The 15,150-nt window shown below is 37.9% G+C and overlaps 1 protein-coding gene across 22 annotated transcripts in view; it reads left to right on the forward strand.

Moving 5' to 3' along the window:
• The window catches only part of SENP7 (SUMO specific peptidase 7), a 171,753-nt gene that overhangs the window by 42,995 nt on the left and 113,608 nt on the right, over window positions 1-15,150 (forward strand). For 19 of the 22 annotated variants that reach the window (XM_073804290.1, XM_073804289.1, XM_073804288.1 and 16 more), the window contains one exon: window positions 3,513-3,611. The exons of 2 other annotated variants lie outside the window; for them this stretch is intronic. In XM_073804290.1, the coding sequence (XP_073660391.1) occupies window positions 3,513-3,611 (99 nt within the window). Of the gene's footprint in view, window positions 1-3,512; window positions 3,612-3,749; window positions 3,770-15,150 lie in introns of those variants that run through there. One more of the 22 variants, XM_033855888.2, reaches the window with a different exon arrangement.

Here is a 15,150-nt window from a genome sequence, read left to right on the forward strand (position 1 = left end):
AAAACCAATGGGATGCAGAAAAAGCAGTTCTAAGAGCGAAGTTTATAGCAATACAATCCTACCTCAAGAAACAAGAAACATCTCAAATAAACAAGCTAACCTTACACCTAAAGCAATTGGAGAAAGAAGAACAGAAAAACCCCAAAGTTAGCAGAAGGAAAGAAATTGTAAAGATAAGATCCAAAATGAATGAAAAAGAAATGAAGGAAATGATAGCAAAGAATAATAAAACTAAAAGCTGATTCTTTGATAAGATGAACAAATTTGATAAACCATTAGCCAGACTCATCAAGCAAAACTGGGAGAAGACTCAAATCAATAGGATTAGAAATGAAAAAGGAGAACTAACAACTGACACTGTAGAAATACAAAGGATCGTGAGAGATTACTACAAGCAACCATATGCCAGTAAAATGCACAACCTGGAAGAAATGGACAAATTCTTAGAAAAGCACAACCTTCTGAGACTGAACCAGAAAGAAATAGAAAATATAAACAGACCAGTCACAAGCACTGAAATTGAAACCGTGATTAAAAATCTTCCCACAAACAAAAGCCCAGGACCAGATGGCTTCACAGGTGAATTCTATCAAATATTTAGAGGAGAGCTAACACCTATCCTTCTCAAACTCTTCCAAAATATAGCAGAGGGAGAAACACCCCCAAACTCACCATCACCTTGATACCACAACCAGACAAGGTGTCACAAAAATATCAAACTACAGGCCAATATCACTGATGAACATAGATGCAAAAATCCTCAACAAAATACTAGCAAACAGAATCCAACAGCTCATTAAAAGGATCATACACCATGATCAAGTGGGGTTTGTCCCAGGAATGCAAGGATTCTTCAATATATGCAAATCCATCAAGGTGATACACCATATTAACCAACTGAAGGATAAAAACCTTATGATAAACTCAATAGATGCAGAAAAAGCTTTCCACAAAATTCAACACTGATTTATGATAAAAACCCTCCAGAAAGTAGGCTTAGAGGGAACCTACCTCAACATAATAAAGGCTATCTATGACAAACCAACAGCCAACGTCATTTTCAATGGTGAAAAACTGAAACTATTTCCACCAAGATCAGGAAGGAGACAAGGTTGCCCACTCTCACCACTGTTATTCAACATAGTTTTGGAAGTTTCAGCCACAGCAGTCAGAAAAGAAAAAGAAATAAAAGGAATCCAAATCAGAAAAGAAGTAAAACTGTCACTGTTTGCAAATGAAATGATACTGTACATAGAGAGTCCTAAATATGCTACCAGAAAACTACTAGAGCTGATCTGTGAGTTTGGTAATGTAGCAGGATACAAAATTAATGCACAGAAATCTCTTGCATTCCTTTACACTAATGATGAAAAATCTGAAAGAGAAATTAAGGAAACACTCCCATTTACCATTGCAACAAAAAGAATAAAATACCTAGGAATATACCTACCTAAGGAGAAAAAAGATCTGTATGCAGAATACTATAAGACACTGATGAAAGAAATTAAAGATGATGTGAACAGATGGAGAGATATATCATGTTCTTGGATTGGAATAATCAACATTGTGAAAATGACTATACTACCCAAAGCAATTTACAGAGTCAGTGCAATCCCTATCAAACTACCACTGGCATTTTTCACAGAACTAGAGCAAAAAATTTCACAATTTCTATTAAAACACAAAAGACTCCTAATAGCCAAAGGAATCTTGAGAAAGGAAAAAGGAGCTGGAGGAATCAGGCTCCCTGCCTTCAGAGTATACTACAGAGCTACAGTAATTAAGACAGTATGGTACTGGCAGAAAAACAGAAATATAAATCAGTGGAACAGGATAGAAGCCCAGAGATAAATCCACACACATATGGTCACCTTATCTTTGATAAAGGAGTCAAGAATATACAGTGGAGAAAAGTCAACCTCTTCAATAAGTGGTGCTGGGAAAACTGGACAGCTACATATAAAAGAATGAAATTAGAATACTCCCTAACACCATACACAAAAATAAACTCAAAATTGATTAAAGACCTGAATGTAAGGCCAGACACTTTAAAACTCTTAGAGGAAAACATAGAACACTCTATGACATAAATCACAGCAAGATCCTTTTTGACCCACTGCCTAGTGTAATGGGAATAAAACCAAAAATAAACAAATGGGATCTAATGAAACTTAAAAGCTTTTGCATAGCAAAGGAAACCATAAGACGAAAGGACAGCCCTCATAATGGGAGAAAATATTTGCAAACGTAGCAACTGACAAAGGATTAATCTTCAGAATATACAAGCAGCCCATGCAGCTCAATATCAAAAAAACAAACAATGCAATCCAAAAATGGGCAGAAGAGCTAAATACACATTTCTCCTTAGAATGTGTACAGATGGTCAACAAACACTGAAAGGATGCTTAACATCACTAATTATTAGAGAAATGCAAATCTAAACTACTATGAGGTATCACCTCACACCAGTCAGAATGGCTATCATCAAAAAATCTACAAACAGTAAATGCTGGAGAGGGTGTGGAGAAAAGGGAACCTTCCTGCAGTGTTGGTGGGAATGTAAATTGATACAGCCACTATGGAGAACAGTATGGAGGTTCCTTAAAAAACTAAAAATAGAGCTACCATATGACCCAGCATTCCCGCTACTGGGCATATACCCTGAGAAAACCATAATTCAAAAAGAGTCATGTACTGCAATGTTCATTGTAGCTCTATTTACAATAGCCAGGACATGGAAGAAACCTAAGTGTCCATCGACAGATGAATGGATAAAGAAGATGTGGCACATATATACAATAGAATAACACTTGGCCATAAAAATAAACAAAACTGAGTTATTTGTAGTGAGGTGGATGGACCTAGAGTCTGTCATAGAGAGTGAAGTATGTCAGAAAGAGAGAAACAAATACCATATGCTAACACATATATATAGAAAGTTTAAAAGAAGAAGGTTCTGAAGAACCTAGGGGCAGGACAGGAAAAAAGACACAGACGTAGAGAATGGATTTGGGGACACAGGAAGGGGGAAGCGTAAGCTGGACGAAGTGAGAGAGTGGCATTGACATATATACACTACCAAATGTAAAATAGCTAGTCAGAAGCAACCGCATAGCACAGGGAGACCAGCTCGGTGCTTTGTGACCACCTAGGGGGTGGGATAGGGAGCGTGGGAGGGAGACACAAGAGGGAGGGGATATGGGGATATATGTATACGTATAGCTGATTCTCTTTGTTTTATAGCAGAAACTAACACAAGAATGTAAAGCAAATATCCTGCAATAAGGATGTTAAAAAAACGTTAATGTGATACTTCATTTATCTACTTTTTTACTGAATGAGAGAGGCTTTTTATAAAATTATATTCGACTACCTATAAAGTAAGCACTGAATTTAAAACTCTTTAAAACTAATACCAAAATATTAATGCAAGTAATATAACGGTTCTGTTAGCTCATTCAGCTCTTATTTATATTTCAGTTAAACCGGTTATTTTCTCATTCTGGTTTCAGATAAAAAAGATGTTAAATGCAAAACCAGAGGATGTTTGTGTTAAGTCACCATTGTCCAAACTCAGAAGCTCAGAACGCTGGGATCTTTCTTTGCAGGGGGTAAATAAAAACTATTTCCTTTTAAGTATGTGGTGTTACTTGGTATGTTAAAATAATTTAATAAAGCTGAATTTTAATTTTCTTATATGTCCTTTTTTTTGTTTTCTAATTGCAGGTTTTAAATTTATTTCTGGCAAATGTTGAAGTGATGCTTTGAGGTTAGGGTCTTTTTCAATTTAAATCTAAGAACATCTTATTATGCATGGTTGTTTCATTCATGAATTTAAATCTCATTATTGTAATATATATTATATTTAAAATTTATGAGAATATTAAGCTTATTAGAATCCTTTGCTCTTTTTCTCTGTTTTGTAAGTTTGAGAGGGTACATCTTAAAGGGTGACACAACTATATGTGTGTGTGTGTATATATATTTTTAAAATATTTATTTTTTATTGGGGTACGGTTGCTTTACAATGTTGTGCTAGCTCCTGCTGCACAGCAGAGTGAACCAGCCATATGTATACACATATCCCCTCCCTTTTGGATTTCCTCCCATCCAGGTCACCACAGAGCACCAAGTAGAGTTCCCTGTGCTATACAGCAGGTCCTCACTAGTTATCTATTTCATACGCAGTGGCGTATGAAATAGATTGACCCAGATGTCAATCTCAATCTCCCAATTCATCCCAGCCCAACACGACTATATCTCAAAAGGTATCCTGATTATGAATCTGGAGTAATTTTATTACTATTAAGTATTACTATAGAGTTCTCATGAATAAAGCTTAAGATAGCACTTTATAAGTTTTTTTTTTTTTTTCTTGACAGGCACAACTCATGGTCAAGGTTTTAAAAATAGAATTTTTCTAAGATTTTCTAATTCTCCATTTGAGGATATACGTATTAGTCTACTAGGGCTAACATAACGAAAGACCACAGGTCAGATGGCTTAAACAACAGAAAGTTATTTTCTCACAGGTCTGGAGGCTGGAAGTCCAAAATCAAGGTGCTGGCAGGGTTCATTTCACTAAGGCCTCTCTCCTTGGCTTACAGATGGCTATCTTCTTGCTTTGTCCTCATATGGCCTCTTTTCTGTGCACCCACATCCCTGGAGTTTCTTCCTCTTCTTATAAGGACACTAGTCTTATAGGATTAGGGTCCCACCCTTATGACCTCATTTAAACTTCATTACCTATGTAAAGGCCCTATCTCCACATACAGTCATATTAAAGGTTAGGATGTCAACATATGAATTTTGGCAGAGACAGTTCAGATCACAACAGGAGAATTTTAGGATAACAGACTTTAAGTCACCTTGAATGTATGTGTTTTTATGTTACAGACAAGAAAAATTAACCATTTACTATAACTGTTCTCAGAGGAAAGATTTGTTGTTAGTATTAGTTGCTTTAACATTTATATATTTATTTATTTTGGCCGTACTGCATGGCTTGCAGGATCTTAGTTCCCTGAGTAGGGATTGATCCCATGCCCTCAGCAGTGAAAACATGGAGTCCTAACCACTAGACCACCAGGGAATTCCCTAACATTATTTAAAAATTTAATAATTAAATAATGCATTTGCTTTTTATACAGTGTACAAAAAAGGGAAATAACAAATGGGACTATTTCCTAAATGTAGTCACTGCTGACAGTTTTTTTTCATTCCTTTCAAGGAAAAGAAAGCATATTGCCCCCATATGACTCTGTATTATTTTTTGATCATTGCTTAAGAGGGATCATGAAATACATAGTAATATTAGTAATATTGTTAATTTTTTCTTCTATTTTAACACATTTAGATCTATCTCTTTTATTTATTTTTTATTGGCTTTGCAATACTCCAAAAATATACTATATACAATAATTTATTCACTTAGTGCACTGATATTAGACAATTTGGTTGTTTCTAGAGTTTTGCTGACAGAAACAATATTGCAAGACCTTCATTTTTTGTAAACAGGGAACTATTTTTTTTTTTTTTTTTTTTGCAGTACGCGGGCCTCTCGCTGTTGTGGCCTCTCCCGTTGCGGAGCACAGGCTTCAGATGCGCAGGCTCAGCGGCCATGGCTCACGGGCCTAGCCGCTCCGCGGCATGTGGGATCTTCCCGGACCGGGGCACGAACCCGTGTCCCCTGCATCGGCAGGCGGACTCTCAACCACTGCGCCACCAGGGAAGCCCAACAGGGAACTATTTTTGAGTGGAATTACTGGGTCTAAGGAAGTTTGCATATTAAATTTTAATGAATATTGCAAAATTGTCCCACAGAAGATTTACACCAATTTATATTGCCACCAGTGAGAGCTCCCCTATTTCTACAGGTTTACTATTACTGGATATTATCAGGCAGTAAAATTGTTGCCAGTAGAAGAAAAAAATACATTATTTTTTTAAGCTTTTTTAAAAAAAATATTTATTTATTTTTGGTTGCATTGGGTCTTAGTTTTGGGGATCTTTCGTTGTGGTCCGTGGGCTCTCTGGTTGTGGCACGTGGCTCAGTAGTTGCAGTGCATAGGCTTACTTGCCCCATGGCATGTGGGATCTTAGTTCCTGGACCAGGGATTGAACCTGCTTTCCCTGCATTGGAAGGCAGATTCTTAACCACTGGACCACCAGGGAAGTCCCCAACATACATTATTTTAAGAAAATTTTATCTCTGCATTTATATATTTTACTTTATGTTTTAGAGTACTGAATGGAGTAAAAATAAGATATATATATCATTTTAAATACAAACACACACACACACACACACACACAGTCTCTTGGAAGTAGATGGATGCTTTTTGTTGGGTTTGTTTTCTTAAGGGGTGTCTTACTAAATGTGTTTTTTCCTTTACCCTTGGGTCATATAATCTTCCTTTAGTATTTGGCCTTCAAGAGGCAGATGTGGATCACCAGAGAGCTCTTTTTTAAGAAATAAATTTATTTATTTTATTTATTTATTTTTGGCTGTGTTGGGTCTTCATTGCTACGCGCGGGCTTTCTCCAGTTGCGGTGAGTGGGGGCTACTCTTCGTTGCGGTGCGTGTGCTTCTCACTGCAGTGGCTTCTCGTTGCGGAGCACAGGCTCTAGGCATGTGGGCTTCAGTAGTTGTGGCATGAGGGCTCAGTAGTTGTGGTTTGTGGGCTCTAGAGCGCAGGCTCAGTAGTTGTTGCACATGGACTTAGTAGTTGCTCTGTGGCATGTGGGACCTTCCCGGACCAGGCTCGAACCCATGTCCCCTGCATTGGCAGTCATATTGTTAACCACTGTGCCACCAGGGAAGTCCCCAGAGAGCTCTTTAGGTATTAAGTCTCTATGTTATATAATCTGCCGTCTTCTCTTTCCTTAACTCCTTTTCATTTCAGCAGTCTCCTTTTCCTGCGAAGTAATGGCTTATTTTCTCCTATTTCTCTCTACCCACTGAGTGAAACAAGGCCTCCTCAGAGACATATTTTCTTCTCCTATGACCAGTTTCCCACTCTAGTTGCACGTGTTCCTTAGGATAGTGATACTTAACTTTTGGGAAATCTACATCGTGTTTGAGATTTGAAGTGGCAAATGTGTCAGCTTTACCTTGCTCCCATGTTGCTTTAGACTTAACGGTATTTGTTAAGTGTGCTTCATAGTTTGTAGGGTTTGAGGCAGTACCAAAATCTTGCTTTGTTGTTTCTCCCACACGCTGTAGGTTTCAATGAAATAAAAAGGGATAAATACCACTCTCCATAATCTTCAGATTATGCTATCTTCAGCAGAATTTTAACTTGTTTATTTTTGATATTAACTGAGATACAATTATATAAAGCAGGCTGCACAGATCTTAGGTGTATAATTGGATGAGCTTTGACTAATGTAACATATGCAACCAATATCTCAGTGAAATAGAGCATTGTCGTGAGCCTTGAAAGTTCCCTTATGCCCCTTACCATTGTATCTTCTCTTTGCCCGCTGTCCCTATTCCCACCCTGTTCCTGACAACCAATTTTCTGATTTCTATATCAGTAAGATAGTTTTGCCTATTCGTATAGTGTATACTCTTTTGTGTTTGCTTAGTTTTCTTTTGCTTAGTAAAACGTTGTTGAAACTCATTCCTGTTTTCTGTCTATCAGCAGTTGCTGTGAGCGGGGGGGGGGGTACTCATTGTTGTGGTGCGTGGGCTTTTCATCATGGTGGCTTCTCTTGTTGGAGACTCTAGGCACGCGGGCTTCAGTAGTTGTGGCATGTGGGCTCAGTAGTTGTGGCTTGTGGGCTCTAGAGTGCAGGCTCAGTAGTTGTGGTGCCCGGACCAGGCTCGAACCCATGACCCCTGCATTGGCAGGAAGATTCTTAACCACTGTGCCACCAGGAAAGCCCAGTTTGTTTCTTTTTACTGCTAAGTAATATTCTGTTATATGAGTATAACACAATTTATTAATCTAATTCTTCTGTTGATGGACTTTTGGGATTGTTTTTAATTGGTTTTAATTTGCTTTGCCCTGGTGACTAATGGTGTTAAAATATTTTCATATGTTGATTAGCTGTTGTATGTTTTCTTTTTTTGTGAAGTGTCTGTTCAAATTTTTTGCCCTTTTAAAAATATATTTTATTGGCAATTAATTTACATATAATTAAATTAATCCATTTTAAGTGTTCTCTGAATTTTGACAAAGGTATACATTTTTGCAGCCACCACCATTATAAAGGGGTGTGTGTGTGTGTGTGTGTGTGTGTGTGTGTGTGTGTGTGTATTTGTATTTATTTATCGTTTTTTTCTTGGTGTACAGTCCTATGAGTTACAAGATCTGTATAGACTCATATGACTATCATCACAGTGAAGATACCATACAGTTCTATCACTCCAAAAAATTCCCTGGTGCTGTCCCCTTTGTAGTTACTCCCTATCCCCATCTCTAACCCATGGTAACATTGTTGTTTTCTCTACCTGTAGTTCTGTATTTTCCAGAATGTCACATGAATGCAATCATGGAGTATGTAATTTTTTAATGTTTTGAGAGTGGCTTTTTCATGTAGTATAATGCCATTGAGATTCATTGATGTTGTATATATCAATAGTTTGTTTAACCATTCCCACATTAACCACTGAAGGACATATGGGTTGTTTCCAGTTTTTGGCAGTTAGGAATAAAGATGCTATACATATTTGTATACAGGTCTTTTTTGTGAGCAGAAGTTTTTAAATTTCTCTAGGGAAAATACCTAGGAGTGGGATTCCTGAATCATATGTAAGTGTATGTTTAACTGCCAAACTGATTTCCAGAATACCATTTTACATTCCCACCAGCAATGTATGGGACTTCTGGATGCTCTGTAACTTTACCAATACTTGGTGCTGTCAGTTTGCTTATTTTTTAAAATAATAGACTTTTTTAGAGTTGTTTCAGGTTTACCAAAAAATTGAAGGGATAGTACAAACAGTACCCATATATTCATTCTGCCCTTCCCTATGCTCACACACAGTTTCCTTATTATTAACATCTTGCATTAATGTGGTACATTTGTTACAATTGGTGAGCCAAATACTGATACATTTTTTTAATATTGAGATGTAATTGACATGTAACACTGTATTAGTTTTAGGTGTACAACATGATGATATTTATTTATTTATTTATTTATTTATTTATTTTGGGGATCAAGCCATTTTATCTAGGGGCTTTGGAGGAAGGTTGAAAGGCTGGGAGGACAGTGAGATCTGATGTCCTTTTCCCAGCCGGGAGCTTCCCAGCTTCACCATCTCTGAAAGCCATAATGATTGATACATATTTAAATTGCAAGATTATTGCCACAGTAAGTTTAGTTAACATACATTACCATACATAGTTACAGTTTTTTTTTCTTATGATGAGACTTTTAAGATCTACTCTCTTAGCAGGTTTCAAATGTATAGTATAGTTTTGTTAACTAATTCGCCATGCTGTACATTATGTCCCCAGGACTTATAACTGGACATTTGTACCTTTTGGCCACCTTCATTCATTTCCTCCAGCTCTCAACCCCTGCCTCTGGCAACCACAAATCTGTTCTCTGTATCAATGCATTAAGATTCAAAAAAAATTCCACATGTAAGTGAGATCGTACAGTATTTGTTTTTCTCTGTTTGACTTATTTCACGTAGTATAATGCCCTGACAGTCTACCCATATTATTGCTAATGGCAAGATTTCCTTCTTTTTTTATGGTTGAATAACATTCCATTAAAGTGTGTGTGTGTGTATATATGTGTGTGTATATATATATGTACACATACCACATTTTGTTTATCCATTCATCCATTGATGGACACTTAGATTGTTTACACATCCTGGCTATTGTAAATAATATTGCAGTGAACATGGAGTTGTTGATAATTTTTTTTTCAGGTAGTGATTTTGTTTTCTAAGGAAAAATACCCAGAAGTGGAAATGGAATTGCTGAATCATGTGGTTTTTAAAAATTTTTTTTGAGGAACCTCCATAGTATTTTCCATAGTGTCTCTACCAGTTTACATTCCTGCAAGCAGTGCACAAGGGTTCCATTTTCTCCTCATCCTTTTTTTTCTTTTTAAATATTTATTTATTTGGCTGTGTCAGGTCTTAGTTGTGGCACGCGGGATCTTCTATTGCAGCACATGGGCTTCTCTATAGTTGTGGCGCTTGGGCTCTAGAGCACGCGGGCTCAGTAGTTGTAGCACGTGGGCTCTCTTGTGGCACACGGGCTCCAGAACCTGCGTGCTCATTAGTTGCGGTGCACAGGCTTAGCTGTCCTGCAGCATGTAAGATCTTAGCTCCCTGACCAGGGATTGAACCTGCGTCCCCTGCATTGGAAGGTGGATTCTTTTTTTTAAATAAATTTATAAATTTATATATTTATTTATTTATGGCTGCGTTGGGTCTTCATTGCTGCATGCGGGCTTTTTTCTCTAGTTGCGTCTAGCGGGGGCTACTCATTGTTGCAGTGGGCAAGTTTCTCATTGTGGTGGCTTCTATTGTTGCGGAGCATGGGCTCTAGGCACCCGGGCTGCAGTAGTTGTGGCTCATGGGCTCTAGAGTGCAGAGTCAGTAGTTGTGGCGCACGGGCTTAGTTGCTCTGCGGCATGTGGGATCTTCCTGGACCAGTGATTGAATCCGTGTCCCCTGCATTAGCAGGCGGATTCTTAACCACTGCGCAACCAGGGAAGTCCCAGAAGGTGGATTCTTAACCACTGGACCACCAGGGAAGTCCCTCTCCTCATCCTTGCATCCTCTTTTTGTCTTGTCTTTTTGATAATGGCCATTCTACCAGGTGTGAGGAGGTAGTTCATTGTGGTTTTGATTTGCATTTCCATGGTGTTTAGTGATGTTGAGCCCCTTTTCATGTACTTGTTGGCCATATGTATGTCTTCTTTGGAAAAATTTCTATTCAGATCTGTCGATTTTTAAATTAGATCTTTTGTTTTTGCTATTGAGTTGTATGAGTTCTTTATATATTTTGGATGTTAGCCTTCTATCAGTTATATGTTTCAGAAATAATTTCTCCAATTCTGTAGATTGGTTTTTCATATTGTTGATGGTTTCCTTTGCTGTGCAGACATTTTTAGGTTGATGTAGTCTCACTTGTTTATTTTGTTTTTATTGCCTTTGCCTAGGTGTCAAATCCAAAAAATCATTGTTAAGACACTGATATCAAGGAACTTACCCTTTATGTTATCTTTTAGGAGTTCTATAGTTTCAGGTTTTATGTTCAAGTCAGTCAGTTCATTTTGAATTGATTTTTGTGTATGGTGTAAGATAGTCATCCTGTTTCATTCTTTTGCATATGGTTGTTCAGTTTTCCCAGCATAATTTATTGAAGAGACTGTCTTTTCCCAACTGTATATTCTAGTGTTATTTATCATAAATTAATTGACCATATAGGTGTAGATTTATTTCTGGGCTCTCTAGTCTGTTCAGTTGATCTATTTTTGTGTTTTTATGGCAGTACCATACTGTTTTGATTACTATAGCCTCGTAATGTAGTTTGAAATCAGGACGTGTGGTGTCTTCAGCTTTGTTCTTCTTAAGATTGCTTTGGCTATTCAGGGTCTTTTGTGGTTCCAAACAAATTTTAAGATTTTTTTTTCTATTTCTGTGAAAAATACTGTTGGAATGTTGATAGGGATTGCATGAATCTGTAAGTTGCTTTGGGTAGTACGGCCATTTTATCATTATTAATTCTTCCTGTCCATGAGTATGGCATATGTTGCCAATTATTTGTATCTCTTCAATTTCTTTCATCAGTGTCTTACAGTTTTCACTGTATGGGTTGTTTATTCCTAGATATTTTATTCTTTTTACTGCAGTTGTAAATGGGACTGTTTTCTTAATTTCTCTTTCAGGTAGTTTATTGTAAGTGTGTAGAAATGCAATTGTTTTTTTGTATGTTGATTTTGTATCCTGCAACTGTACTGAATTCGTTGATTAGTTGTAACAGTTTTTTTGGTGTGATCTTTAGGGTTTTCTATGTATGATATCTTGTCATCTGCAAATAGAGACAGTTTTACTTTTTTTCGAATTTGGATACTTTTTATTTATTTTTCTTGCCTAATTGCTCTGGCTAGGACTTCTTGTACTCTGTTGAATAAAAGTGGTGAGTGTGGCCATCTTTGTTTTGTTCCTGATCTTAGAGGAAAAGCTTTCAGCTTTTTACTCTTGAGTATGACATGAGATGTGGGCCTGTTATACGTGTCCTGTCATACATAATTGAGGTACATTCCCTCTATACCTGCCTTGTTGAGAGTTTTTATGGTGAATGGATGTTGAATTTTGCCAAATGCTTTTTCTGCGTCTATTGATATGATGATATGATTTCATCATTCATTTGATGAATGTGATGTATCACATAGATTGATTTGTGGATGTTGAAGCATTTTTGCATACCTGGAATAAATCTGACTTGTTCATGATGTGTGAACCTTTTAATGTATTGTTGAATTTAGTTTGCTAATATTTTGTTGAGGATTTTTGCATCTGTGTTCATCAAGGATATTGGTTTTGGTATTAGGGTAATGATGGCCTCATAAAATGAGTTCGGGAGTGTTTCCTCCTCCTCTGTTTTTTGGAAGAGTTTGAGAAGGATTAGTAATAATTCTTCTCTAAATGTTTGGTAGGCTTCACCAGGGACTCCATCTGGTCCTGGACTTTTGTTTGTTGGGAGGTTTTTGATTACTGATTCAGTCTTGTTACTAGTAATTGTTCTGTTCGTATTTTCTCTTTCTTCATGATTCAGTCTTAGTAGGTTATGTTTCTAGAAATTTATTCATTTCTTACAGGTTGTCCAGTTTGTTGGCATATAATTCATAGTAGTCTCTTATGATCTTTTATAGTTCTGTGATCAGTAGTAATATCTCCTCTCTAATTTTTGATGTTTTTGTTTTGTGAGTTCTCTCTCCTTTTTGCTTGTTGTGCCTAGCTAAAGGCCATTTTGGGGTTATCTTTTCAAAAAACAGCTTAGTTTCATTGATCTTTCCTATTATCTCTTCACTCTCTAGTCACTTATTTCCACTCTGATTTATACTTTCATATGTTTTCTTGTAACTAATTAGTTCCTTTTTTGGCTTAAGGAAAACCCTTCAACATTTCATGTGTGGCAGGTCTAGTGGTGCTTCTCTGGAACTTTACCTTTTGCTTGTCTGGAGCTCTTTATCTCTCCTTCAGTCCTGGAGGACAACTTTGCTGGGTAGAGTGTCCTTGGTTGGCAGTTTTTTCTTCTTTCAGCACTTTGAATATATTGAGACACTCCCTTCTGGCCTGTAAAGTTTCTGCTGAAAAATCTGCTGATAGTCTTATGGGGGTTCCCTTGTATATAAGAGGTTGTTTTTTCTCTTGTTACTTTTTAGATTGTCTCCTCGTCTTTAACGTTTTACAATTTAATTATAATGTGCCTTGGTGTGGCTCTCTATAGATGCATCTAGTTTGGAACTTTCTGGGCTTCCTGACTGTGGATGTTGGTTTCCTTCCGCAGGTTAGGGAAATTTTCAACCAGTATTTCTTTTCCTTTTTTTCTTTTTTTTTTTAAAGAGTTTTATTAGCAACTAATCAAGATGCTTTTTTTTTTTTTTGCGATATGCGGGCCTCTCCCATTGCGGAGCACAGGCTTCGGATGCGCGGGCTCAGCGACCGTGGCTCACGGGCCTAGCCGCTCCGTGGCATGTGGGATCTTCCCGGACCGGGGCACGAACCCGTGTTCCCTGCATCAGCAGGCGGACTCTCAACCACTGTGCCACCAGGGAAGCCCTCAACCAGTATTTCTTTAAATAAGTTTTCTACCCTCCCTTCTCTTTTTGGTACTCCTATTATGTGAATATTGTTCTCCTTTATGTTGTCTTATAAGTCCCTTAGTATATGCTCACTCTTTTTATTCTTTTTTTGATCCTTTGATTGGATGAATTCTACTGCCCTGTCTTTGAGTTCACTGATCCTTTCTTTCACGTCATCTAGTTTACTGTTGATCTTTCTATTGAATTTTTCAGTTCAATTATTAATATTCTTCAGTTCTGTGATTTGGTACTTTCTTATATTTTCTTTCTTTTTGTTGAAATTTTCATTTTGTTTATGCATTGGTCTTTTGACTTTGGTGAGCATCTTTATGACTAATTTTTTGAACTATTTATCAGGTAGATCACTTATTTCCAGTCAGTAAGGTGTTTTTTTTCTGAGGTTTTATCTTGTTCTTTCATTTGTAATGTATTTTTCTGCTTTATTTTCCTTCATTCTCTGGTTAGTTTCCATGTATTAGATAAAACAGCCACCTCTCTCAGTCTTGAAAGACTGATCTTATATAGGACCTGAACCTTATCCTTTAATCCTGTCCTAACTCTCGGTTGTTTCTTAGACCTCTGTGATTGTCCAAGCAGTCTTCTTTGTTTATAGTGGCTTCCAGTAGTTGAGTGTGACAAGACCTGTCCGTATCCCAAGGGGGAGGATCTTAACACCTAGATGCAGGCTGATTGGAAGCCAGGCCCCCAGGCAGCAGCTTTTAAAGTACATAGCTAGGGACTTCCCTGGTGGCGCAGTAGTTAAGAATCCGCCTGCCAATGCAGGGGACACAGGTTCGAGCCCTGGTCCGGGAGGATCCCACATGCCGTGGAGCAACTAGGCCTGTGCACCACAACTCCTGAGCCTGCACTCTAGAGCCCGCGAGCCACAACTACTGAGCCCATGCTCCGCAGCAAAGAGAAGCCACTGCAGTGAGAAGCCCATGCGCTGCAACAAGGAGAAGCCCCTCCTCGCTGCAACTAGAGAAAAAAGCCCGTGTGCAGCAACAAAGACCCAATGAAGCCAAAAAAAAAAAAAAAAGTACACAGCTATACCTCTTTCAGAGTAGGACTGGCAGACAGGTGTTTCTGTTTGTTTGCTCTGTGCTGTAACCTGGGGGGATAGCTGGTTAAAAACTGTTCTGCTCTTAGGTTTAGTCCTGTGGGACCTACGAGCATATGCCCCATTGGCCACCAGAGCCAGGTGATTAAGGGATATCCCCTAGGCAGCAGCTGCAAAAAGTGGTGTGCAGTCTTGTGCATAAGCTCCTTTTTGGGAGATAAGGGCAACCTGGAGGTAGAGGGAGAGCTCAGAGATGGTGCCTACCTGCCTCTGTGGTCTCTGGAGAGTGTTGCAGTTGGACC

Source organism: Tursiops truncatus, chromosome 4 (genome assembly GCF_011762595.2).
Source record: "Tursiops truncatus isolate mTurTru1 chromosome 4, mTurTru1.mat.Y, whole genome shotgun sequence".
Taxonomy (NCBI): domain Eukaryota; kingdom Metazoa; phylum Chordata; class Mammalia; order Artiodactyla; family Delphinidae; genus Tursiops; species Tursiops truncatus.